The sequence below is a fragment of the Cryptotermes secundus genome, unplaced genomic scaffold (genome assembly GCF_002891405.2).
Source record: "Cryptotermes secundus unplaced genomic scaffold, Csec_1.0 scaffold528, whole genome shotgun sequence".
Taxonomy (NCBI): domain Eukaryota; kingdom Metazoa; phylum Arthropoda; class Insecta; order Blattodea; family Kalotermitidae; genus Cryptotermes; species Cryptotermes secundus.
Window position 1 is genome coordinate 1,976 of NW_019724748.1, and position 27,630 is coordinate 29,605.

At 39.6% G+C, this 27,630-nt stretch overlaps 3 protein-coding genes across 6 annotated transcripts in view; 1 reads left to right on the forward strand and 2 right to left on the reverse strand.

Moving 5' to 3' along the window:
- Positions 1–368: 368 nt before the first annotated feature.
- LOC111862871 (ras GTPase-activating-like protein IQGAP1) lies at positions 369–11,841 on the reverse strand (the record flags this gene model as incomplete). Its single annotated transcript, XM_023848639.2, has 6 exons — positions 11,626–11,841; positions 8,386–8,482; positions 6,606–6,840; positions 4,619–4,763; positions 2,255–2,412; positions 369–503 (listed from the first exon to the last, which is right to left on the reverse strand). Coding segments are annotated over exons 1-6 (807 nt in total), but the record flags the coding sequence as incomplete, so codon positions are not given.
- Positions 11,842–12,216: 375 nt separating this feature from the next.
- On the forward strand, positions 12,217–19,390 carry LOC111862870. Of its 2 annotated transcripts, XM_023848638.2 has the most exons (4): positions 12,217–12,538; positions 15,971–16,180; positions 18,012–18,306; positions 19,231–19,390. In XM_023848638.2, exons 1-3 carry the CDS (start codon positions 12,432–12,434, stop codon positions 18,283–18,285), a joined length of 591 nt encoding a protein of 196 aa, XP_023704406.1. In that variant the 5' UTR covers positions 12,217–12,431; the 3' UTR covers positions 18,286–18,306; positions 19,231–19,390. The 2 variants fall into 2 exon arrangements, with proteins under 2 accessions (XP_023704406.1, XP_023704405.1); XM_023848637.2 differs by having other exon boundaries at positions 18,012–19,390.
- A 6,581-nt stretch (positions 19,391–25,971) lies between these two features.
- Positions 25,972–27,630, reverse strand: part of LOC111862900 — a 54,110-nt gene continuing 52,451 nt past the window's right edge. For 2 of the 3 annotated variants that reach the window (XM_023848710.2, XM_023848712.2), the window contains one exon: positions 25,972–26,404. In XM_023848710.2, coding sequence (XP_023704478.1) covers positions 26,173–26,404 — 232 coding nt within the window. In that variant the 3' untranslated portion in view covers positions 25,972–26,172. The remainder of the gene's footprint in view (positions 26,405–27,630) is intronic. The other variant, XM_023848713.2, reaches the window with a different exon arrangement.

Sequence of the window (27,630 nt, forward strand, 5' to 3'; positions counted from 1 at the left end):
GTAAATTTACACAAATGGTAAATTTCCTTTAAAATATTTAGCAGTTGCATGGGAATTCAAGATCCTCTGATAAGAGATAACCATAGTTGACTGTATTATTTAGTAAGATCAAAAGGCAAATCAGCAGTAAATAATTACAAGCCACAAAAAGTAAGGACAGATACACTCAAGTAACATTAAATTACCATTTAACAAAACAGATAAAAATACTTAATTCCCTGGTGCAGGAAGTTTTCTGAAATAGGTGACAGTTATTTCTCAATAGGAGATCTTTTCTGTTATGAATTCAATGCTTCAGCATTATTGGCACAAAAAGAAATCGTGAGTGACACTTTTAAAATCACATCTAATGCTTACAGTATACATACCCTGTTAAAAGTTTCTTCAGCTTTATTAAGTTTAGCATTTTTCATATCCTCTTGATAGAATGCAGCATACGGAGGGTATAAATGTTGTAATCTTGCAGCTGGATTACTAAGACACTTCAAAATTTCTGAGGGATCCTGTATATAAAAAAATTTCTGTGACTGCAAATACAAAATGAACACAAAATTCTCAGTTTCATCAATGTAAATGTATGCCCAAGCTTTCTTATATATGATATATGGATATACTCGTGCTGAAACTATGGCTGATGCAACAAACGCATTGCCTACATAGAAAGACCCAGCGAAGCAAAGTGCTCACATCAACACAGTCATCAACATAAACAACCTGCATTTTGCAATAAACCTGCAATAAGAATTAAATCATGGCACATTGCTTTAAGTGCTCTGACAAGTGCTCAGTGCAGACTTCCATTTCACATACAACAGCAACACAACCTTTTAACACAGAAATTTTCTGCCAACTGAGGTGCAAGAATAGATGCTATAGAACCTGTCACAACTTGCAGCATGTCAGTGTTGCCCTCTGCTGGTGAGTCATGAAGTTCAAGGCATCACTTTTCATTCAACATATCTTATTGCATAATTTTCCCCAACCTTCTGTTACTCCTCCTTTAGGTCTACACATTTTCCACATTATTCATTCCCTAGCGGTCTCAATTTTATGTTGTGTCTCTTAAGATTCAGAGATAACATTCCACACACATGAGAGGTAATATTATAACTTCAACAGTCTTGAAGTTTACACAACATAAATTGGGCACAGGAGGGTGTTATCAATTTTGGTGTCTAGGTTTAACTATATTTGAACCACATTTTAAAATTAAGATATAACTGTCAGTATAGAATAATCGTATAAACACAGTATGAATTCATACTGATTAATGATGCAATTCAGAAGCTAAATAGTATTTGTGTATGCCTGAAGATGACCCAAGAAAAGGGTTGAAAACATGCAGAAAAAAGAGAGAGAGAGAGAGAGAGAGAGAGTAGGAGGAGGAGAAGAGGAAGATCCCCCCCCCCCAACAAATGGTGACACAGTAGTGTCTATTTTGTTTCTTTTTGATTATCTCTTGTACGACTTTCCAAAATATGTTTTCATAAATAACACACAACCGGAAGTATACCATAAAGATTATTCATTTAAAATCATTACCAAGTGAACAAAACAAGTATCGACAGGAACTAAAATTTTTAGAGGCTTTTAGTGGAACAGGATCAACTAGAAGAAAGACATGCATTAGGGACACAATACTGGAACAAATTAATTCTTTCCATTGAACGTATAAGGGGTGGGCCTTCTTGGCCCTTGCACCGCGACCACACTGATCTATTCTTTCCATTACTTTGGATATCACATGTCTCATGAAGGAGAAAATAATCTGCACGTAAATCTGAACATTTTGTAAAAATATTAGTATTAGTTTCTATTCATACAAGAGTACAAATTTATAAGACACTTTCTAGACCAACGCTATTTTAAGGGTGAGGATCAGAGGCAATAAGAATGATGAGAGAAGACATCGGCAGAAACGTGTTTCATTGGGAGTGCTGTGAGAAACACCTTTAGACCATAAAAGGAAATTAAATTGTAACAGAGATAAAAATTCCACAAATAACAGAATTCATACAATACAGAGGAAAATGAAAAGAAAACACTAATAGGATAAGCTCTGAAACGATCCCAAAGATGTTAGATTATTAACGGAGGCTGGGAAGACCTATGAAATGATGGATCAACAGACATAATAATGGAAAGGACGATTATGATGATGACCAACACCATAGTGATTTTCTGCTTCACAAAGCACAGTTTTATAGATTACCATGGAAACATTTCTATTAATGTGACTGGCTTAATTCAGCACCTTTCTGTCAATCGCTTCATTGATTGCTATAATGGCTGCGTGAAGAACTGCTGTGTCAGCTCCTAATTCATTAGCTAGTAGTCCACCAATCTTCCGAAAAGCTGGCATCTGGATTCCATACTTCTTCAACTCTAACCCCACAGCATTGATTTCTTCATCTGGAATATACAGAAACTTTAGCAAATGTGCTCCAAACTATAACTAAAATAAACTAAATCAATGTACTCAATTGTTCCTTCTTCTTATGCACCTGATGATGGTCAATGAGGCTGAAACACGCAGTGCTGTATAATAAACAGATGAAGACACGTGAATATTAATACATCCATGAAGTTGCACAAAGACGGCAAGGTGTGAGAACACGAAGTTAGAATACACAGTACAACAGGATGAGGCTGTACAATATTAAATACTTTAGTCTTGGAATGTGATTGATATAACCCTCAGAAACTAAATAGGCTAGTCCTAAAAAACTTAAATACTTTAGTCTTCATGGTACAGTCATGTAAGACTAAATTATACACAAAAATAAGGTTATCAGCCCAACTCCAACCAGGACAGAGGTAGGATTACACTCTGCCCCATCAATTTCACATGCTGGGTAAGCTCTCCGAAATTCATGCCCTATTTATAATCTTATGTGAACATTAAATCCATTTTGTTTTATTTTTTTAATAGAATGAGGTAATGGACTGAATGCCAACATACTTCGACTCATCTTTTTAATATATACCACTACAGTTTACATAAAAAATACATATCAACACTTATGAACATATACAAGAATTTTAAACATTTCTGTTTGCAACATAACTCACTGTTACCTCACCTGTAAAAATAGTCCAATAATTTTCTGTATGCTATAAATACTGGTTCTCCTTCTCAGTTTCCAAATTCATATTATAGCATGCAGACAGCTGTTGCTAGGTTATGGCATAGTAAACAAGTTATTAGCCTAACAATGACTGCACAAACAACAGAGGAACACATCACATTCACAGTGACATCATGTAACAATAGGAGAGCTGCGAGAAGCCATGTTGCCACACCATCCAGAACCAGGTGGACAGTGCTGCTGCAATGGAACACTTAATACCATGCTACCCACATCAACAGAGGAGTGGTGTTTTCTGTTGGGTCCACTCTGAGGCTACATCTCTCAACTGACTGCAGTTATGAACTGAGGTGAGTTGGTTGGTGGGTGGGTGAGTGAGTGACTTAGAGGACTGCTGTGATTAATAATGATTTGATTTCTGCAGGCAGGTCTTTAAGTTGCAACTGCTTATCCTGCTCATAGACTGATGGTGTGCTGTGCTACGTTGTCACTTTGTTGTAAATCTTACCTTCTACAGGTTTCAATATCATATGATCATCATCAGATAGAGCTGTAATTGCTTCGCTGTACTGCTTTATTATTTTCTTAGAACAATGAATTAAAAAACAAGAAGTTCTGGGAAGAACTAATTGCCTACTTTCCTTTCACTACAAAGTATCTGACACAACAAGTGGGCAAACTTGTATCTGTAAATCAGGAAAACAATAATATAAACTCACTTCTTATATAACCTGAACTGTAGGCAAGTCTACATTGTTGTGGGGAATGTATTTTCTAATTGCAAAGAGAGTTTTACCTTTTCTGCCCAGGAAGCAGTCGATCCAAGAAATGTGATAGTTTGGAATAAAAAATGTTTCACGATATTTCAAATTTGTCTCTGAGAGCAGGGCCACGTCTGTGTGTACTGAGCTCAGAGGGATGCCTCGCAATGCCATTAGCATTGAATGCTAGGATTTTGAGGGGCCTGTGAACTCTAGTGGCCATTTTGCTCTGTGAGTTTAATATAATTTTTATGATGGTCATTATTTTGCCTTCTTCTGACTTGGTCCCATGATATATTCACAGTAACACAACTAAAGCCACAGACCAAGAAATCACTGAACCACCAACTAAACATATGAGCTCAACATATTTCATTTGTTTCAAAAAAATTCTCTTGTGAGCAAAGGGATGTCATCTGGCTGCAAACTGTCAAATAAACCTTGGAAAATTAGGTACCATCTTGTGCTGCAATTTTTGAGCCATTTATATAACTACAAGAGCATGATTTACACGAAGCCAATAGATCGGCTGCCTGAGTGTTCTGGCCATTACGTAATGCGCCAATGGATCAGCGCACTGAGCATATAAGGGTTAATACAATGAAATGAAATGTCTAAAATTAACTCTTTTGTCCATCTTTTCCTTGCCACATAACAGCAGAAGCGAAGTTCAGAGGCTACAATAATTGTTTTATGGCTGACACTCCTTACTTTATCTAGTTCATGTCGAATTGAGCACATTATTCAGATATGTATGTTGAACATTACCTGTAAAATTAACCTTCCCATAGAGATCTTGGATCATAGGGGCTTTGCCCAACTTGAAGAGATGTGTGCTTAATGCGTGGAGACAGTATATCACCCGAGGCATATTCTTTTTATCATAGACATCTGTTGTTTCGGGATGGAAAGTCTGAAAGCAAAGTTGTCACATTAAATGATGTTGCAGGAAATTAACTACTTACATGAGCCCAAGTTTTGTTAACTGTCCACTCACATGTCTCTGTTTTCAGTTTCTTATTATCCTGGTTAAGTAAAACAAATTTATGGCAGTGTCATAGCTCAGTCTTTTTATCCTGGAGACTTGGTTTCAATATCAAGTGACTTCATGTGAGATTCACAGTGGAAAAAATGCCATTGGAGCAGGTTCATGCCTGAATTTCTTCAGTTTTCCTCTGCCAAGCATCACTCTATCAGCATTACTCAATACTTGTCTAGTGCAGTGTCCAAAAAAGAATTTCAGAGTATTAGTTATTCACATTTATTCGCTGCTTAATCAGAATTGGTGTATTTAAAAAATATAGTGCAAAATCTGTCCAAGTTTTAGTGAAAAATTCTAAAGAAATGGTAGCACTGCACCATAAGAAGTTGGAAAGCATCAGAGCAGGAGTAAGTCAGTCATGGAATTGCTGCAGGAAAAGGTGCTGTGCATGTTGTGGTAGGGGGAATCAGAATCTGTGGTTACTGTTAGAAAAAATTTTAGGCTGGTGCAGCAAAAAGATGCTCCACCCAATAAGTGTATCAGCAGTTCCAAGAAACTGTGAATTTATAGAAAGGACATTCACCAGATAAGCCAAGCACATCACAAGACAACACTGAGGACATCCGGGTAACACTTCACTGCAGCCCGAAACATTCTGTTTGGCACATTAGCCATCAGTGACAAATTCCAAAGAGTATGGCACATCATGTGCACAGGAGACTGAAACTACATGCATACAAACTGCAACTAGTGCACACATTCATCCTCACAAAAATCCCCAAAGCATAAACTTGGTAATATTCATGCTAAAACAGCTCACAACAGCGACAAATATCTCCTGAAAATTGTTTTTCCCAGTGAGCTCATTTTACATGCACATGGTGTTGTAAACCACCACAACCGCAGGATTTGGGGCAGTGAGAACCCACTGGCCTAATTGAGAACAATCACGACAGCATGTCGGACTGAATTGTATGACCCTTCTTCATCCAAGAGATCACAATCACAAGTTCAGTTTACCTGGCTGTGTTAGAAAACTTTGTGCTCCCACAGATAGTAGCTGAAGTTGATGGCCTCACTGTTCAACAAGATGGTGTACCTGCCCATTTTTGTGCCACTGTATTCACTTTTCTGAACAAACAATTTCCTGGTCTATAGATCAGCAGAGGAAGACCAAATAACTGGCCTACACAGGGTCATAATTTAACACCCATGGGATTGTTCTTCTGGGGGTATGTCAAAGACACCATGTATAGTGAATGGGTAGTTTCTCTTCCAAATTTGTGCTGAAGGATTACAGCAGCTATAGCTGTGGTTCCTCTGGATGCTCTATCCTGGGTGTTGGGTAAAGTGGGGTTTTGTTTCCTGTAGGGCTGTCACTGATGCTGACACCGAATTGCAATAAATGTCAGCAAAACTTGGTCAGGCTGCTTACTAGTTCTTGTTAATAAGAAATTTTTATGTCAAAGCAGTGAATAAATATTTATAGCTAGAATTCCAGAGTTCTTTCTCACACACCCTGTGTGGCTACCTTTAGCCAGCATGTTACAACAACCTATCTTTAATAACACATTTAGTTCAGGGATTTTAAATTCAGGTTCAATTTCAAATGCTTGGGTTTTAATTTTACACTATCTGAAAGGGGGGGGGGGTGTTTCACTAATGTTGGAGAAGAAAAGATGATGATAGCATAGTTCAATCACTATATCAGCCCTCAGGAAGCATAGGAATTACATTCATAGGAAACGGGCCTAAAAGCAACTCTGCACTTACTGTTGGCAGCGAGACAGCTTCTAATGACTTGAGCCAATAGTTAATGTTGTCAGTGTGTCGGAACTGCAAACCAACTGCTCTGAATAGCTTCTGATCGATGTCGTAAATCTTGGTCAATGGCACTGTTCCAGGAGCTACAATATTTCCAAGTCTGGCCAAAAATACACCATTCCGTAAGTTTTCTTCTAATTCTGTTGTTGTGGGCAGTTCTTCTTTCAACACAGCTTCCATCCACCTGTGAACGGTTTTGTTAGTTACAATATAAAGAAACCCTGTGAAATATAACCCCCCTTTCCACATCAAACATATTAAAGGTCTCACACATCCAATCCATACAGATAGATTTAAGGACCTAACAATTCCCTATTTGCATCTTCTACAGCAAGTTTCATACATTTTGGAAGCCACCTGGTAGTGTTGTCACTGACTGGCTTCCCCACATGACTTCACACCCAAACATGGTCACTACTGTGTAGTAGGGTAATGTGAGTGCTTGTGTGTGAGCATGTTCAAATGTCATGAGAATATCAATATCTGCATGAACCTGGACAATAATTCAGAGAAGTCATATTTTATTAAACCCCACATGGAATGAAACAGAACTTGGCATATGTCAGACACAGCATTTTTAAAACCTTTTGTGCACAAAGAAACCCACCAACCTTTCAATAAAACTGTTATAATACTCAATGCACCATGTATGTAAGTAAGCTCATGGCACAATGGGCTGCACGAAAGGTTTCGGTTCACTGACAACTTCCTGCAGGGTTGGGCTAATGATACGTATTAGGAGAGGTTCAAGAATAATATAATGAAAAGGGTAAAAGGTCATGAAAAAGGTCTGTAGCAAGAGTGTAGTTTTGTAATTGGCTTTGTCAGGCAGTATGTGGTGGTGAAGTTGACCCAATGTTAAGACATGGTTTTATGAGTGGGCACAAAGTATCCAGAACAGCAGATATACAGGTCTTGACAAAAACACAGACTGACACACAAAGTGCTTTCACAAGAATTACTGCCTCCTTCTCCTTTTCAGAGGTAGTAAATTCAGAAAGATAACAATTCTCAAGCCATTTTTTAAACCTAAATCCCAGCAATACTGTGTAATTGTTCATACAGCAATAATTGAGCAACTCCCTTACATAACATTTTTGACAAAACGTTTGTTCACTGCGACCTGCTGATTCACCTGACGTGATTTCACTGTTATTATCTACAATGAAGTCTGAGAGACAAAATTTTCCAGAACAATCCATACACAGACGATGAACTTAAAGAAAACACCAAGAATCTAGTACTGTTAGTTTCAAGACAAGAACTTAAAAGAATTCAGTAACATGTTCAGCAGCTGTCAAGCAAGAGCAATAGCTAAAGTACGTCATCTCCACCACCTGCTTAACACAGTTAGTTACGTCATATTGACGTAGGTATCAGCTAACTGCAATCTGACAGTACACTCCCAAAACAGGTTCCACAATAAATGTGACACTCCCTACATAAATCCTTTTACTTGTCTCCATCTGACTATTAATTAACCACACCTAAATTTCAAAGTGCAACAAACAGCCTGTGTTAATGAAGGTGACACAACACATTTTAAAAAATATTATCCAAATATTTCATTCATTTTAGTGTTTTATTAAAGAACATAGCGTAGAAACACGTTTTTACTGGGCTTCAATATGACCACCTTTTTCAGCTAAAGAAAGTACTTATACTGCTTAAGTTACTGTTGTATGGATTGTGTTCCCCAATTCAGTTTAGTTACTAGACATCCCCTAACTTTTTTGCTTCCTCCAAGTGGCACAGATATTCATATGCCACATTCCTTTGCCGAATAGCATCCATTTCTTCTGCTGTCTGATGTACTCCATTGATATCTGGAAGAAAAACAAGCAGTAAAAACATTTTTCATGGACTTAGTGCAATTTAAGTTTTTATTTTTGATGGCAATAACATCCATTATTTTGGGCATGCAGTACCATAATTAGTTGAGGCACTATGCTACAAGCCAGAAGGTCACAGGTTCAAATCCTAGTGAGGTCAATGGATTTTTCAATTGACCTAAACATCCCAGCCACACTATGGCCCTGGGGTTGACTAAGCCTCTGACAGAAATCAGTGCCAGGAATTTTCTTGTGGGGTGAAGGGCAGCTGGTGTGTAAGGCTGACAACCTCACCACCATCTATGAGCCGAATGTCTAGGAAATGTGGGAGCCTTGATGTCACACAACCCTATGGGCATTCACAGCCTGTTACAGGGATAGCTTTACCTTTTAATATCCATCATTTAGAACAGAGCTTCTTAATAATGCAGAAGGTTATTAATATACATGCACCAATAATCAACAACTGAAATAACAAAAGTAAGACAATTTTACAAATGATAAAACAATTCCATCCAGTGTGACTGTTGAAGCTTTTACTACTTCACTTCTTAGCACCCTAACATGTTTCAGTCCCTATAGACCATCATCATAGGGAAAATCAGTACTTTTAGAAACTACTATTACATTGGGTGCTTTGATCTTTAAAATGCATAAATATACAATATTTGTAATATACACTTTATACAAAATCCAAATTTCTTACAACTACAGCAACTGTCCTTGTGCCGCCTGTCTTTCTTGGGCACAAGTTCTGGCCCGTCAAGAAAAACGAAAGGACAAGGGAGACAAACCTATTTGGTTAAGGAATTTTAACTTAAATAACAAAAAGTTAAAAAAAGAAAACTTTAATGTATCAAGGACAGTTGATGTAGTTGTAAGAAATTTGGATTTTGTATAAAGTGTGTATTACAAATATTGTATATTTATGTATTTTAAAAATCAAAACACCCAATGTAATAGTAGTTTCTAAAAGTATTGATGTTCCCTCTGATGATGGTCTATAGGGACCGAAACATGTTAGGGTGCTAAGAAGTGAAGTAGTAAAAGCTTCAACAGTCACACTGGACAGAATTGTTTTATCATTTGTAATACGGTTAGTGTGATGGACCAGAATGAAACAAATCTAAGAAAATTTTCTTATTCAATAAGTTGCAATTTTACAAAATAATTTTCTATACCATGAATGGAAATGTTATCAGTAAACAAAATTCAGTGAAAAGCAAAGTAAAGCCAAAACAAAAGCAATATATAAAGAGTGAGTTAATGAAATACAGGAAGACAGTCTCCCAGCCTTCAGAAAAACCTTCAGTCAGTCAGTTGAGAGGGACAAAGGCTACTCATATCATCTCACATTTCACACGTTTGGGCTTGCTTGATGGTCAACAAACCACTATCTCATACATATTACAACTTCCCTTCAATGTCACTCGAAAGAAGTAGTGAAGAGCCACCATGAAGCAAACTTATGCGTAATGTCCCAGGCCACTCACAAATCCTGGGCCTCGTACTGCTACTGTGGCTGACATGCGATAAGCAGTGCAGTCAAGGCTCAGTTTTATTATTTCCTGTGCCAAAATACCATGTATGTGTTGCACAGCAGAGCAACAGGTGCTTACATACAATCCTACGTGAAAAGAGGTTGTGCAAGGAAAGTAAGGAGATAAATCCGGCACAAATTTCAGGATGTTACATTTCTGAATAGAAAAACTATTCATGCAATCACAAACAAATTAACACAGACAGGGTCATTATGAGACAAAAAAGAATCAAATCAGAGAAGCAAGTACTTGCTGAGGAGAAACGGGATGAAATCAGTGTTAGCATTAGACTTATACAGTCTCCTCAAAACAATCCTCAGATGCCTTGAGTTTAAAAAATAGCTGCCACAAAACTCCTGAAACTGAATCCATATAAAACAACTTCTCTCACAAGTGCCAGAAATGCATGCAGAACAGCAGGGCGCACTTCAAACATGAGTTGTGAGCTGGTTAAATTTAATCTGTAATGCATATGGGCTATGGGCCTGTCAAACATGTCACAAGAATGAACGCCTGGACCCCACTCCCCTGAAGGAATTTTGAGAGACTAACAAACGACTTCCATGCAGAAACTGAAAATAATACATCAGATATATTATATATTACCATGATCACACCAGTTTCTTATTGGCCTATCATGAGCTAATCAAGTATAATCCACACCCTCATACTGAGTTTAACATCATCATCATCATCATCAGTAATCTGTCAAGACTACAGGTCCACAGTCTCTTTCAAAACAATTCCTCCACTTAATGCGATCTAGAGCTTTCTCCTTCAAATGACAGTATCCTCTTCTGTCCCCAGGGTCATCCAGCATCTTCTTACGTCTTCTTCCTCGTCTTCTTGTCACTTCTATCCGCCCATCTATCTTTCCTTCGATAGCTTCTTTTAGAAGGCAGTTTCTGCGTAAAACATGACCAATCCAATTAGCCTTCCGTTTTCTTATTTCATGTAGGATATTCCTCTGCTCACTGACTCTAATTAACACTTCTTCATTTCTCACATAATCGGTCCAACTGATCTTCTCCATTCTTCTCCAACACCACATTTTGAAACTTTCCAGATGTNTAACATCCATATTATATTCCTATCTATACCTAGGCCTCCCAAATTACACTTTCGTACTTTCCTTCAGACTTTCTGTATGAATTTCATATAGCCCTCATATATGTCACATGTCCCATCCATTCAAATCTGATAACCTGAATTATTTTAAGTGCTTCCTTTCTTATGACAAAATACTCTCCTTAGCTATTTATTCTCGGACATCCACAATTTAAGGTTAAAACTTGTTAGGGCATCCTTGAAATTTTACTACTCTTGAATTTTTCTTGCATAAAGACGTTCAAGACACAAACTATAAAATGAAAGAAAATGTGGGCTTAAAAAAGTTAGTTGTCCAAGGATAAGGCGTTTTGTATTCGACTAACACGAGTAACTTAACGATCATCATGGTACATTTGTTATGTTCTTTATATATCTAAAACCTGGACTGCTATTATTTGGAAACACGGTTCTAATAATCGTGATTCCAAATACCACAATGTTCCCGCCCAGAATAACCGACAACCCCAAAATTGAAACTGTACTTACTGTCGTTGAATGGTTGTAACAAATATGTTTCACCCATATGGAGTACAATAAGAATAATTTATTCAAAGAAACATGTATGTAAATACAACCATGAAACCAATTAGATCTTTTCCGGCGTCAAAGTAAACTTCGCACTCTGTACAATTCCAATACGGCCAAACAAGCGCGCTATATTTCAATTGGTTGACGACATGGATAATGTCGATGATGTCGATACTGTGGTGTGTACCTCAACGTTATGGGCTGACCACTTGGCCGCCGTGCCGTGATGGCATTACACTGCCATCTATCGTCTGAGATCGGGATACTGCCGGAAATGACTTGCTCCACTGTCGAAAGCTCGCTCGGGAAGACTGGTAACTACTATCGCACTAGGTCTTTGCGCGCAGACTAGGCTCAACTATTAATTACGGCTCCATGGAGCATGTCAGCACTCCCCGGCTGCTTTACCCCCGGTACCCATCAGATTGGAGCCTCGGTCGACTCTAGAGCCGGTCTGGATGCTGTTACGAGGGGGAAAAAAAAAAGCAAGGGGGAGGGCTTTCGGGATGCAAACCTGTCCAGTCTATCAGCAAGACTCCTTCTTGCGACATCTATTGCAATCTTTTGCGATCAATTGTACTGCTTAGATAAATAGTCTGAAAGTGTCTCCACGTACGATGTCAAGAGCGTCAAGAGGCCCGCTGAAAAAATCGAGAACGATCGAGAAGGCTGTGGTGTGAAGACAAGTTCTTTGTGTATGAAATTTGGATTAAGCTTATGTTTGTGGTATATGTATTTCGCGTTACGGTAACATAACGTTGATTATGACAGACGTGCAAAGTTTACAAAACACCCAGTTGGAAGGAAAGGATATTCAACTGTTTCGTGTCCGAATGCGAGGCATTTTCGAAAAAATTGTGGCTTGTGTGAGGTGAGAAAGGTTATGTGGGCTCGGAAAGTTTTAACTACAGTGCTTTATAGGAACATGATTGCTGTCATGCCTTACAAGAGTGGTGAACCAGGATGTTTAACTTATCAGCAGAAGACCTGCGAAAGTCACTGCAAGATTGTACAGTATTTTCCAGAGTTGATCTGTCAGTAGTTATTTACTGCTTATAGGTTATATTACCCTTATTATTGTCGTCAGCTCTTGTTCAGTGTGTCTGATTAGGTTCTCATTCCGTGAACACATCTCATAGACTTCCCAGTAGCACCTGCCACCTGACAAATTATGAATAATTTTGGACAAATGTCATAATTATTTTACTTGCTATGTAGTCAGATCATACAATTTTGCATGCCACTTGCTTCAACCAGCACACAGTCTTCTGGCTGTAATTCTGCTTAAAGGTTAAAAAAAAGAGAGTAAAGTTGTCCCTGTAACTGGCCATGGAGCCTGTAAGGTTGTGAGATTTTGAGGCTACCACACTTCCTAGACACAGGTGGCAGTGAGGCTGAGTTGACCCAAGGACCATGGTGTTGCTGGAAGGATTAGGTCAATTGAAAAATCCAATGACTTCAGCTGGAATCAAATCAACCTTTCGGCTTGTAGCATAGTGCCTCAATCAATTACGCCACTGCAAGCCTCAGCCAGAACTTTGGAGACTTTGAAAAGCCATAGTTTTTCAGGATTATGATCCTTAAAGTATAAGTAGACTTTTTTTAGGTTACACAATGCCAGTAGGTTTTCAAGAATAACCTTTTCGCATTTTAGTTAGCATAAAAGAAACATAATCTTTTGTGCCTGGCATTATCCCGCATATTTCATCAGATACCCTAATTCTTTCACCATTTCAACTGTTGCAGGTTTTACGTTTGGGCTTGACAGAATTCATTTTTAGCCACCTGCTTTGATAGCTTAAACCATGTAATTTGAGGCTTTGAACTCTTGTCAGTTCCCTAATTGATCATCTAGGAAGAACTGTCAAAATGTGAATCTTTTCACTCTTTTTTGCTGTTATGTGAAATTTTTCCTGCAAGTATGCCATTATTTTACCTTCACTTGAGCTGTCACTATGACTGGAATTTGTTGAAATGAATATTTGATTTTCAAGGCTCCTTTGATATTCTTATATTTTTCATTTGGGTTCTTCCTGTATGATAACTTTTAATGGAAGGTGCCAACTCTTCTGACCCCAGATTCTTGTTTGAAGAAGAAACAGCGTGAATCTGTTCAGTTTTAAAGTTGTTCAGATCTCCTGTTTTTTTTTATGTGATATTCAAAGCTTGAAGAGGCATCTGCTTCAGTTCCAAAATTTTGGGACAAATTGCAGTAGATTTTCAACATTCATCATAGATTTCCTGTCCTTTCAGAATACTTAGGAGGTGGTCAGTATGAATCCTGGCAGCCTGCCAGCTGTCTGGTTTGACTTTTTGTGGTTTTTCTGAGTCCCTCGAAGGAAGTACCTCATGTTAGGGCATGAGTGCTTCCTTCTACATCCTCTCCAACTCATCATTCTCTATAGTTTGAGATACTGACAGAGTCATAAAATAAACCACAAAATGAAAGTCAACAGGAAAAATCTTTGTTTCACTTTACTAGGCTGCGGTGTGAAACTTTGTCTCTCAACATAGATTGAGGGTGTAGGAGGAGAAGGTGCTCAAGAGAATATTTGAACCTAAGAGGGAGGAAATTAATGAGCAGCATCATAATTATTAGTTTTCAGCAAATGTTGTTAGAGGAGCAAGTCTGGCAGGCTGAGATAGGTGGGGCATGTAGGACATGTGAGAGAAAAAAATGCATACAGAATTTCAATTGAAAAATCTGAAGAGAACATTCAGAATACTCAGTTGTGGACTGGATTCTTGTAGCTAAGGATAGTGATCAGTGGCAGGCTCTTGTGAATGTGATAATGAAGTTTCTTGAACAGCTGAATGGTTTGTAAGTTTTGAGATTTTCACGGCGATGACAATGAAGAAAGTCGTCTTCTGGGTTTAGGCACCGTGTATTCTTCGTTTCGGCCGACGTTTCGGAGGAACGTAGCGCCTCCATCTTCAGAGCAGTTGAATGGCTTGGAATGCGGAGAGCAGTAGCTGTAGTGATAGGATGTGAAAGTCGCTGCTTATATAAGCTGCATATATAAGCAGCGACTTTCACATCCTATCACTACAGCTACTGCTCTCCGCATTCCAAGCCATTCAACTGCTCTGAAGATGGAGGCGCTACGTTCCTCCGAAACGTCGGCCGAAACGAAGAATACACGGTGCCTAAACCCAGAAGACGACTTTCTTCAGCTGAATGGTTGTTAACATCTCAAGAAGGGCTCTGGTCCATGGCATTAGGTAATGCTAATGATATGTAGTTGGCAGATTAACACTTGAAATATGCAAGTGTTGTGGTGTTGCTGCATCAGAGATTATAGCAAGTAACATTTAGGCTGTGACTTGGGCAAATTTGTGGTATTTGATCAAATTGCACTTGTCCCGGCCTGATGGTTCTTGTGTCATGCTTGTCATCCCACACCTTTTGTAACTGTAATGAAATTTACTCCGGAAGGTGGGAGAAATTTGGGAAGACCAGGAATGATATTATATGAAGCCAGAGCTAGCTTCTAGTTTAATCTGAAAGGATGAATAATATAAATCATGGGTTCCATATGATGTGGCAGATCTATTAATGACAATGTATGTATCTCTTCAGATGCTAACATATAAGAGAATTTCTTTACTGGTAACATTGAGCTGGTTCTGGTGATATCAAGCTATGATTAAAGTTTATGTGCTACATAAAGGGGGGGGGGGAAACAGCGTTAGATGATACCACATAGTATCAGCTGATAATTACTGTAACCGTACCTTATTCACAGGAAATGAGTTCACGTTTTCAGATGGAATCACAAATTGAAATCTGTTCTTGATGAAAAAACTTGAGTGGAGTGTCTTCTCCCCCACCCCCATATGTATAAGACTGAGGTTCATTAAGTGAGGTGCGTGGAAACAGTTATTCCAGCAAAATAGAAGATGTCTGAAAATCAAATAATTGGAACTCTGTTCGTCTTGTAACTCCTGAAATGATCTGTGTTGACATTTATGGTCCCAACCCACCAAAACAAAAGCATAGAAACCATTTCTGAAGTGAGGCCATCCATAGGCCATGTTTGGTTACCTTCATTGGCAGGGTGATTGTAAAGGTGATGATGATAGAGGGGACCTACGACTTAATGTGGGCACTGGACAACATGGGGGGGGGGGNGCTGATATTCCTCACAGTCCCAAAGTTTCTCTTTAATAGATATGAAGGTTGCAATCTGCATGCAGAAACATTTGTACATAGATTTGATAACTCAGAACAACAGCATAGCCTGAGATCACAAGGTCCCCAGAACTTGGAGAAGTTGTAACATATATTCTTTCCCCTTTTTAGTATAGATAAGTTTGAAGAGATATATGGTGCAGCACTGCAGGGAAGACAGTCACGGACAAGGCATCTCTACAAAATATGGCAGACTACTGCACTTGATGGAATGTTAAGGGAGTTGAATGAAATTATCATTGAAGAAAACCTGGATGGAAAGCTAAAGGAGCGGGCAAGAATTATTGAAGAATGTCAAGAGGACAATGGTACAATAGCATGGTAATTTTGTGTTCTTTTGTAGCTCACAGCCGAGTGTAAAGTTGGTCGAAAACATCTTTGGTGGTATGAGAGGGCTATTTGGAAAGTAACCTCTGGTGAGCTGTCAGAAAAAGAAGCTACAAGAAGAAAACTGCTATTATAATATGAAATATACATACATAGGTAAGCTACTTCTCATCATAGTCACTACCAGAATTGAGGCACTTGTTGTATCAGGGAATAAGTATGTGCCTATGAAATCAGCCACGTTTTGACACCCTCTATCAACTCGTTATTGTTGAAGCTCTGTGATCTCAACCAGTTCTTCAGATAGATAAACAGGTGGTAGTTGCTTGGAAGCAAGCTCCCAGTTGAAATGCTGCTGCAGTGCTTGAGTGCAAGCAGCTTAATGTGGAAGTGCATTAGCATGAAGTAGCACCACACTGGATGTCAGCATTCCGTGTCTTTTGTTCTGGATGGCCCTACTGCAGTTTTTTAGCATTTCATGTGCAATACACTTGTGATGTTATTGTAATTCCTTGGTGCATGAATTTCATCCACCATCAGCAATCCTTTCCTTTTCCAGAAAACAGTTGCTATCAGTTGGTGAATGTGTGTGCATCCACTGCTTTGACTGCTCCTTGGTTTCAGCAGTCACAAATGAAACACAAGTTTCATCACCTGTTTCTCGTACAGTGTGACTGAGAAATTCATTGTCATCTTTGTGGTAGTGCTCTAAAAAGCCATTCTGTGTTTTGTGGGCACCCATGAGCATTTTCAGAACCCATCTTATGCAGAACTTGTGATAGCCTAGCCTAACTGTGATAATCTCCTAGAGAAGAGTGCATAAAATTTGTGGAAATTCACATGGAAGTACTGACTTTGTGAAGCGCCATCTTTCACAAAGTTTTTGGTCAACACTTTGAACAAGATCTTCACTTACTATACATGGTTGACCACTTCACTCTTCATCATGAACACCACTGTCTTACAGATCCTTCCTTCATCACATTGGATAACAGTGCGAATTTGGCAACTGGCGGGATTATCAATGGCAGAACCCAGCATAACTCACTATGTAGCAATAGGAACAAACACAAGGTGACCAATTATATGATAGTTTACAAGGCAATGAGTCATGTGATGCTAGCTCACATGCCTGAGTCCTCCCTCTCCCCCCTGGCTCCTACATTAGTTGCCTAAAATAAATGGTGGTTACTTTCTGAATAGCCCTTGTATATCACACCTTGAGTAAGCAACCTTGTACAAAAAAAAGTCTGTGACATATGACATTTTTAGTACGGTAAATTTGGTCCACATTGTACAGTAGGTACATTAGGATCTTGGTATTGCTTAAAATATATATAACTTCCAAGTTTCTTTTATATGATATTTTAAATATGTGTATTTCCCTCTTCCCATACTGTCTATAGGGTCACTATACTACTGAGCTACTTCTGCTTGAAGTTGTCACAGAAATGGCTATGAAGAGAACCATCCTCTGGGATGTAATACCATATCATCTCAGAGAAGTTCATCTTGCTGGATATTTCCTTTGGCTTCTTTTATTGCTAGTGCGGTGGGACTAAGTCCCTTGTACTGCGGCCACTTCTGGCCTATTGTACCAGCCCCAGATGATAGGTGAGGGTGATTGTGGAGCAATTGGTGGAATGAAGACTGGCAGGGGAAACCGAAGTACTCGGAGAAAACCTGCCCCAGCGCCACTTTTCCTTTGGCTTACTCTTCATCTGGAGCATCAGTGAACTTCCTGACTACATGTTGTTACATCCCAGAAGACACTATTTGTCATCTTCATTATTTTGCTGCATGCTGTGTTCTGTCTGCCGCATAGGAGACCACCTGGGAACCCCACAGAACATGTCCGATCATTTGACATGAAAGAGAAGATCAAAAGAAGAAAACAACTTGAGGATTTTGTAAATAGTAAAGAAGTTGAAGTGGATCAATTGAAGAGAGAAGTGTCAGCTGGGCGTATGCATGTGTGCCAACTTGAAAATGTTTTAGATGATCAAGTGAAAAAGCTCCACTCTTTTTTTGAAGGAGAGAAGAAACACCAAGCAGAGCTGCAAGCTCACTTTGACCTCCTAACAAAACAAGTGCGATAGAATCTTGCTGATGAGTTTAATGTAAGTGCATTTAGTACACTGCTTAATATAATAAACTAATTTAGACTAACTCTGAACTAGTAAGAATTGAGTAAGTATATGCAGCAGAATATGACTGAGCTTGATAGCTTCACTACATGCACAGAGCAATTAAGAATCTTATTCTGTCAGGATAACATTGAAGTTCACATCACTTCTTAACTCTGAAGTCCTCAAAGAACTTTGAACTCTTTAATGACATGTTTTTCTCTTTTATATCCTTTTACCTCCATCTCTTCACTTTCAGCTTTCTTCCCGGTCACAATTTTCCTCTCTTGAATAAACTGAACATATTCTGAGTTGTAAGATGTAATTTAATGTCTTTATGAGCTTCTTGTAGTTCTTTACTGAAATTATCCATGTACTCTTCACATTCTACAAATAACTGCATCACTTTTCAAGTCTATTAGTCAGCTCCGTCAACCTCCAACAATGGGGTTTGCCCATGATATTTCTGTTGTTGATAGGCTCCAGCTTTTGGTCTTGCTGGCCCCATTTATATAGATTCATTGATGACCGATGTTCCGTTCTGTAGTAATGGACGCTTCTGCAGTACCTCATTGGCTCCAAAATTCTGACTTTAGCATCATGTCACATTGTTCCCCCCTTATAATTGCTACGGTTGAGAAGCTTACAGTCATTCTGCCATTTGTTCTGCTCTGAGGGGGCCTCCACGGTACAAGTATGTCTATGACCAACATTGCAAATGGCATCACACTGCCATATTGGTCCCAGTACTTGTCTTGTCTTTATTCCTTGTACAATCATTGGACTACTGTAAGAATCTTTCCAAGCCTGAGGTCCAGTGTAACATTTTGTAACAGACTTTTGCCTCATATGCAACCACCAAGCTGGAGTATCATCTTTTGTTGGCTGTTCACAACCACATATTCAATATTTTCACAGCTACCCTTTAGATCCGGTGGCCTGTCTCCTCCATGAACAACCCAAGGACATGGAGGATTATTACGCCTAGATTCACTGTTATGCAGTGTTACTGTTCATTTAAAATTTACCAGATGGCAGAGTGTCTTTTCCTGGTGTTTGACAATGGTGATGAGGATAATATTTGGACCAAAGAGAGATGAAGTAACAGGAGGTTGGAGAAAACTGCATAATGAGGAGCTTCATAACTTGTACTCTTCTTCAAGTATAATTAGAATGATAAAGTTAAGGAGGATGAGGTGGGCAGGGCATGTAGCACAAATGGGGGAGACGAGGAATGCATATAGGATATTGGGTGGGAAAGACACCACTAGGAAAACTAATATGTATATGGGCAGATCATATGAGGCTCGTCCACAAAGTAAGTTTCCCTGGGGCCGTTTACGGAAACAAAACACAATTTCATGGAAATATTTATTGCAACAGATACAGCAAGTGTTCAGCTATTTTCCAACATAATCGCCACCGGAATTGAAATATTTGTCATACCGTGGGACCAACTTTTGAATACCTGTGTCATAGAAGTCTGCCGCCTGGGACTGGAACCACTGTGTGACAACCATCTCCGCCTGTCATTCTCAAAACGCTGACGCTCACCGGACAGGAATTTCTTGAGGTGTAGGAAAAGATGGAAATCACTGGGAGCGAGGTCCAGGCTGTAGGGTGGATGATTAAACACCTCCCAGTTGAACTCCTGCAGGAGACTTGCTGTCCGTCGAGCTGTGTGCGGCCTAGCGTTATCGTGCAGGAAGACAATACCGGCACTAAGCATCCTGCGCCGCTTGTTCTGAATGGCCTGTCGCGATTTCTGCGGTGTTTCACAGTAATGCTCAGCATTCACCGTCTCACCTCTGGTCAGGAAGTCGACATGGAGAATGCCCCGTCTGTCCCAGAATACCATGCACATCACTTTCCGCACCGACAACGTCTGCTTGAATTTTGTCTTGCAGGGAGATCCACTGTGACGCCAGTGCATTGACTGCTGCTTGGTTTCTGGGGTAATGTGTGCAATCCACGTTTCATCACCTGTGATGATCCAGTCCAGAAACTTGTCGCCGTCATCATGTTACTGCTGCAGAAATGTCAATGCTGACTCCATGCGCTTTGTTGTGTTCTGGTGTCAGTTGCTTCGGCACCCACCTGGTGCACAATTTCCTGAACAACAGATGCTCCATGACAATTTCGTGCAACAAGGAGCGGGAAATCTGCGGGACATGACTGCTGAGTTCCGTGATTGTGACATGACGATTCTCCATAATGCGTTCCCACACAAGCTCCACCAGGTCGTCCGTAATGATGGATGGCCGCCCACTGCGCTTCTCATCATGCACACTTTGTCGACCTGCTGAAAACTGTCTGCACCAGCGACGCACCATCTGCTTACTCATGACGTTAGGCCCATAGACCCAGCACAGCTGACGATGAATTTCGATCGGTGCTATGCTCTGTGCATTGAAAAACTTTATCACCGACCGCACTTCACAGTCGGCGGGAGTTGGAATAAGAGCCTCCATCTTCAACAGCTGCAACGATGCTACTGTGGGAACGCGGGAAATTCCGTTTGTGCATGCGCCATGCTACGTCATTGCTCTATCACGTACGCGCAGTCACTTCGCGCAATATAAGGTTTGCTAGCTGTGGGATGAGTGGGAAACTTACTTTGTGGACGTGCTACGTAGTAAAATGGATCTTAGGTAGGATTGGGTGCTATGGACTGGAGTGATCTGGCTCAGGATAGAAACCAGTGGAGGGCTATTGTGAACACAGTAATGAACCTTCGGGTTCCATAAAATGTTGGGAAGTTCTTGAGTAGCTGCACAATTGGCAGCTTCTTGAGAAGGGCCCAGCTCCATGAGTGAGTGAGAGAGTGAACATGGAGTATACAAAATGTAAATCACTACTACCTGATAAAGAGTCCCACGTTTCATATTACCGGCTTTGGAATTGCTGGGGCCACAGAACATGTCTCCCACAAAATGTGAGCTGTATTTGTAGAATATACTGTTTTTGAACAAGAAATATTATATAAATATCTTATATAGGCAAAGGAAGAAGAGGAAGATTACGTAGATCATTCCCGTTAATGTAGTGCATACAATGTAACAGCCATTTCAGGTTCCTTTTGGAGCTGTGGATTTGAATATGAAGTAGGGAAAGATAGTAAATGGAGGAAATCTAACACAATATTATTCAATATTATATTTAAGCATCCTGTTGCACTCTACACGATAAATGATACAAACTCTGTCCCAAGTGCAAACAATATATATTATATGTCCTTGATCTTGTTCTCTTCTACACTACATGTTTCGGCCTCTATCGGCCATCATCAGGTGTATACTCTTAACGTTGCTGCCACACTGAACCCAGTCTGAAATTTAACATTTAAAAACACATTGTTATTTTCTTCGTATTATCAACATCTACCTCGTTGATATGTGTCTGGTATGTAGATTATATTGCAATATAATCTACATACCAGACACACATCAACGAGGTAGATGTTGATAAAATCTTTAGTTATGATTTTAAAATCATAACTAAAGATTTTATAGTGCTACTACAGCAAAATCAAATTTGACGTGTGCAATATAATCTACATACCAGACACATATCAACGAGGTAGATGTTGATAATACAAAGAAAATAACAATGTGTTTTTAAATGTTAAATTTTAGACTGGGTTCAGTGTGGCAGCAACGTTAAGAGTATACACCTGATGATGGCCAATAGAGGCCGAAACATGTAGTGTAGAAGAGAACAAGATCAAGGACATATAATATATATTGTTTGCACTTGGGACGGAGTTTGTATCATTTATCGTAACAATATTATTCACTTGGGATCGTTGAAATTGATTTTATTTTTTTAGTGTGTTAATTGCTATGAATAACCACTGAAGTTGATACGACTTTAAACCTGTTATTCCAACCAAGATGGAAGTATAATGAATTGCCAAAGCATTGTGTATATAGAGAATTGGCTGCTGACATGAAAGAAAATAGTGCAGTATACTACTTTAAATTGTAATAGACAAAATTTCTGGGCTGAAGGAGCATGAAATCTACTCCAGTCATCAGAAGTGTTCTGCATTGGGTTGAAGCTACAGATAGTGACCATGTGCTGAGAACAGAAATGTTTAAGTTAGAAGTAGACTTGTATTTTTGATATGTGGTAACTGTAATTTGAATATTCATACTGCAGTGTACCTATATTTTATGTAATGTTTCTTATTTTTTATACTTCAGAATATGTAGAAAAATATATTTTCAATCAACATTTTGGATAACCATTATTGCATGAGAATGCCATTTATTTGAACTAAAATCTTGACTCTGCGGACCTTTACAAAGCTTAGCCTCCTTGACGACATGCCCATTATTATCTCATGTTGCTTCAGTCACTAGATTTAACCCACTTCCCTTATTCTGAAAAAATAAAATCTGGCTTGTGAGATCACCTTGCTGTGTGTGTGTCCTCCCCTATTGACTTTTGAATGCCTGAACCAATCATCATTAAACTTGGTATGTATATCATGGCAGCTGATCCAGTCTAAGTGGCATAATTTATAAGTCCCTTCCTTCAGTAGTACCAACACTACAGCCTCTCAAATTTCTGATGCAAAACCTTAATATTGCTTGAACACCTGTACTGATCTTCATGTAACCTGGTATGCCTATATCATGCCACTTGAGGCCGTCTTAGTGGCATACACCATAAATCCATCTCCCCTGTCATACCAACGTGATAGCCTCTCAGACTGTTGAGATCATACCCTTGATATTACTTGTATGCTTGGACTGATCATCATGAGATTTGGTATGTGTGTCATGCCACCTGAGACCATTTCAAGGGTAAAAAGGTAAAGTTGTCCCTGTGCTTAATTAATTAAGCACTACGCCATGAAGGCACATGGGGGAGTGGATGTATTGATCCATGTTTTCTTTACCTCGGCACTAGCTGGAGGTGACTGGTCAGCTTCGCTCCCCTGCAGCTTTACCCCCGGGGAAAGAGCCCCAGAGCCGGTCTGGATGATATGGAGAAGAGAAAATTCTGACCCCACCAGGACTTGAACTCTGACCCCTTGGTTGTCCAGCCCATAGGCAGTCACTATTCGCTTAGTGGGGGGTGAAGTCCAATTGGGTCCACTTGGCACGGTGGCCACTGATTGGCCTATTGTACCTACCCCGGGTGATTATGATGGAGAATTTGGTGGAATGAAGATTGGCAGGGGAAACCGAAGTATTTGGAGAAAACCCGCTTTGTCCACCACAAATCCCACTTGACCAGACCCGGGATTGAACCCGGGCTGACGCAGTGGGAAGGCAGTGACTAACCACTTGAGCTATGGTGCGGCCTTGGCAGACTACCCTACCCCAGCTCTCCATCTGAAGGGTGTACATAAGAAATCCGTCTCAATAGTAGTAATACCAACATGGCAACCTCTTTGACTGTTGAGGTAATAACATTAATACTACCTGAATGCCTAAACCAGCCTTCATGAAACTTGGTATGCATATCATGTCATTTGAGGTCATCTCAGTGTTGTACCTCATAAATCACTTCCATCAGTAATACGAACACTGCAGCCTCTCAAATTGTATTGCTTTTTTTAAATTCATTATGCATACGTCCTGAAGTTTTCATCCAATTTATTGTATCAGATATTAAAATTGCAGTGAAAGGAAAGTAGGTGATTAGTTCTTCCTAGAACTTCTTATTCTAATATATGTTGTTTTGTGAGGTGAGTTTTTCAGGCTCATGTCGAGCTCCCGTCCCGGAGGAACAGGGCCTCTTGCTCCTACCCTTCATACCTGTCGGCATGGGTGACCCTACATCTACTCCTTGTGTTGTAACCTCTGAACTGTAGGGTTCATTGAAAGAATGGTTTAGTGGACTGCAGTCAGGAACAGATTAAGTAGTTGGGTGCCAGCAGTTATTACTACAGTAAAAGAATATCAGTGATTGTTTTGATGCCAACTAGTGCTAATTTGGATGATTCGCTCCTAGAGAACATGACTCACTCTCAGTTTTTATGATGATAAAAACTTTAGCAACTGGGAACTCTAAGAGTATATATAAAAGCTGTTCCATTAGTCTACAGTAAAATACACTTGATTCACTTCATTGCCTACAACTTATCTGCACAAGCAAGGTGTAATATTAGACTTTTAATAATATTACAAACATTCTGTAGTACTCAGAATGTGTTTAGAATGCTTTAGATTTCAAAATATGACTTGTAATTTGCATCTGTTGAAGATTAATGCACTAGAATGTGAAAATGGTAACTCTGGCAACTAATTCGGAATTTTAAATGAAAGGTACCCAGATTATTTCTGGCTCTGATGAGGTGAAAATTATCTGAAGACAAGAGTATTTTGTAAGAGCACTGATTATCTCCAGAAAGATTTGAACTGGTGATATTCATACACACAAGAATTCATCTCCAGTTGGCTGATTACACAGTCTGCATAAGCCAGTTGGGTGTCACTGCTGAGCAAAAGTAGTTTTTAGAGAAAGCTGGAAGTCTGCACATATTTCCAATTATATCTGCTACCAGCGAACTTGGATACACCCATTCAAAGACAGATTGGTGGCCAGTGGGGTCAGGAGAGACAGAAAAGAGTAACTAGTCTCCGATTCTTGTTTTGTTGCACATCTGGTGGTTCAAAACTCAATGTGAAGGCAAGGCATATATATATATATATATATATCCTCCACTGAGGTGCAAAGAACATATTCAATTACTGTCCTTTTATTTAAGAGAACATGCAACCTTTTGGAGACTGGAGACTGGATTCTGACTCTGTCTTCAGGTGGAACCTACTCAGTTGGGTCCAATGGATTGACCTAGTCCTTATCTCCAAACACTAGCACAACCACAAGATATGATGTGTAAATCAAGCACAGCATAAACCAGTTGCAGAAGTGACTTTGTGAACAGCAGCTGTTGCTTGGTAATGGCCGGTAAATAAGTTAACAATATGTGAGCTATTGCTATGCAACTGCCCTTAATAATAGAGGGATTGCTGGAGGTAGTGTTTTCTGTTGGGTCTGCGCCAAGGCTATATAGTTAGGACCCCAGGACAGGTGAGTGAAGTGAAGTAGTTGGTTGGTGAGTTAGAGAGTTCGGTTGAGGTCTTCAAGGGAGGCTGAGAAGAAGTGGCACTATAGTGAGTTGACAGTTCACAATAGTTCAGTTGGTAGGAACATTATGGTACCAGAGGTCACCTAAACTGCTTACTTTGTAATTTCCTACTGTCAACAATATCAGTTTGGTTATCTCACAAATGTGTGAGGTAGGCGTGATGCTAGTGTCGGGTTTTGGCAATAATGAACATGTCTCAGTTGAATTAATAGTCATAACACGTGATACTGAATAATCTGATTTTACTGATATGTCTCATTAAAACTATGAATCTGACGTATATTCACAAATAAAACAGCAACAAGAAAACAACGATAAAAATGTTGAGTCCACTTTGCCACACTGGAACTACACGTCAGCATATCCAGCTAACAGAAGCAGAGTGAGCAAAGAAGAGAGAGAGAAAGTGAGCAGGTGTGTGTTGTTGCAGCTGTCAACTGTGGAAGATTACAAATAACACACAATCACAATGTAGGATTTGAGGTTCTCACAGCGGTGGTTATGAAGAGTACTATCTTCTGGGATATAATACCATGTAGTCCAATAAAAGTCAATTGACTTTTATTGGACTACACGGTATTATATCCCAGAAGATAGTACCCTTAATAATACAGCATTTAATAATTTAGTTAAATAATACTTGCTACATAAATATAAAGAGGTAAAATAAAATTACAGTTCATTTGTACCTGAAGATTTTACCACGAGAACAGTTTCAATACTTGATGCTGGTAAGACCAGCATCTTCCATTTTAAGGAAGTGGAGTATGTTCAGCTGCTTCATCCAGAGTAGTTACTTCTGTTGTATTGTTCGCATCTGTGGCATTTGCAGATGCCTCTCCACCACCAAAAGTAATTCCTAAGAGGTTGGTGAAAAATGCAATTCCTTCTTCTGCTGATTCGTTGACTGCAGCTATAAGTGCCTCCTCACTGAGTTCTTCCTGAGTCTCCCCACTTGGTGAAACGGCAGATGGATCTGTGCTGCTGCAAAAAATGATACAAGTAGCAGTAGCATTAAATATTGCTCCCCAAAACTTAAATTGCATTGAAAATTATCTCTGCAGTTGGAATGCTTTCTTATGAATTAGGCTTCATAATATGGTTATTATGCCATAAATGGGATTCCTGTGGACATCACTTGGACTGGCAAGAAGAGAACATATCCAAAATTAAAACACACAGTAGCATTCTTCTGGGACACAACCTCACATTATGAGAGGCTGAGACAAGACACAAAGTATATATGTAGGTAGGGATACAGATAAACAGGAGGCAGGCAGGAAAATGGGAAACCAAGTCTGACAAAAAGGCAGAAATAGAAACTATATAAAAGTAAAAAAAAAGTAAAGGTATCCCCATAACAGGCCATGGAGGCCAATGGGGTTGTGAGATTTTGAGGCTCGCACATTTTCTAGACAATGGGCTCACAGATGGCGGTGAGGCCACCCTTTACCCCAAGGAATATTCCTGGTACTCATTTCTGTTAGAAGCTGAGTCGACCCCATGGCTATAGTGTGGCTGGAAGGATTAGGTAAATTGAAAAAATCCACCGCATTAGGATTTGATACCATGACCTTCTGGCTTGTAGCATAGTGCCTCAACCAACTATGCTACCGCGTGCCTCCAATAGAAACTAGATAGGAATGCAAAATGAACAGAAATCAGATGTACAATGGGACAGAGGCTCAGAGTCAGATACGCGATTCACACAGTGACACGTGCAAGTTGATGAGCAAGGAGGTATACAGGTGGGTCCCCCATGCCTTCTATATCATTGCATACAAACCTTATTCAGTGTTGGCTGTCAGTGTCTTTCCCTGCATTCCCACCCATGTCTCTGTCTTCCCGTCTCTGTCCCTGTGTCAGTCGCCATGCTTATCTCAGCTGCTGTCTGCATGAAAAATGTGTACCCTTGACTCACTGTCCCTGCATCCGACTCCTTCAGTCTCTACCATGCTCACTCCACAGCTGCTTGCCATATCTTGCTTCATGCCTGTCTCTCCATATCTGCTTGCCTCTGTCTGTGTCTTTTTAAAGAGGAAGAAGATTAAAATGTTTGAATTACCTGACACGCTGAGTTACTGTCAGCTCTTAAGGACCCATAGCCATGCAATTTGTTATTCTAACTAAGTCTCTCACTCCATGGAGCTGAGCCCTTCTAAAGAAGCCACCGGTTGCGGAGCTACTGGTCTCTATCCTGAGCCAGATCA

Excerpts from the sequence above, each read along its gene's own strand:
- LOC111862870 (XM_023848637.2), top strand. The coding sequence starts at position 12,432 with ATGACAGACGTGCAAAGTTTACAAAACACCCAGTTGGAAGGAAAGGAT. Across the intron at positions 12,539-15,970 it reads AAAATTGTGGCTTGTGTGAG|TATAGATAAGTTTGAAGAGA; the intron begins GTGAGAAAGGTT and ends TCCCCTTTTTAG. Across the intron at positions 16,181-18,011 it reads GACAATGGTACAATAGCATG|GAGACCACCTGGGAACCCCA; the intron begins GTAATTTTGTGT and ends TCTGCCGCATAG.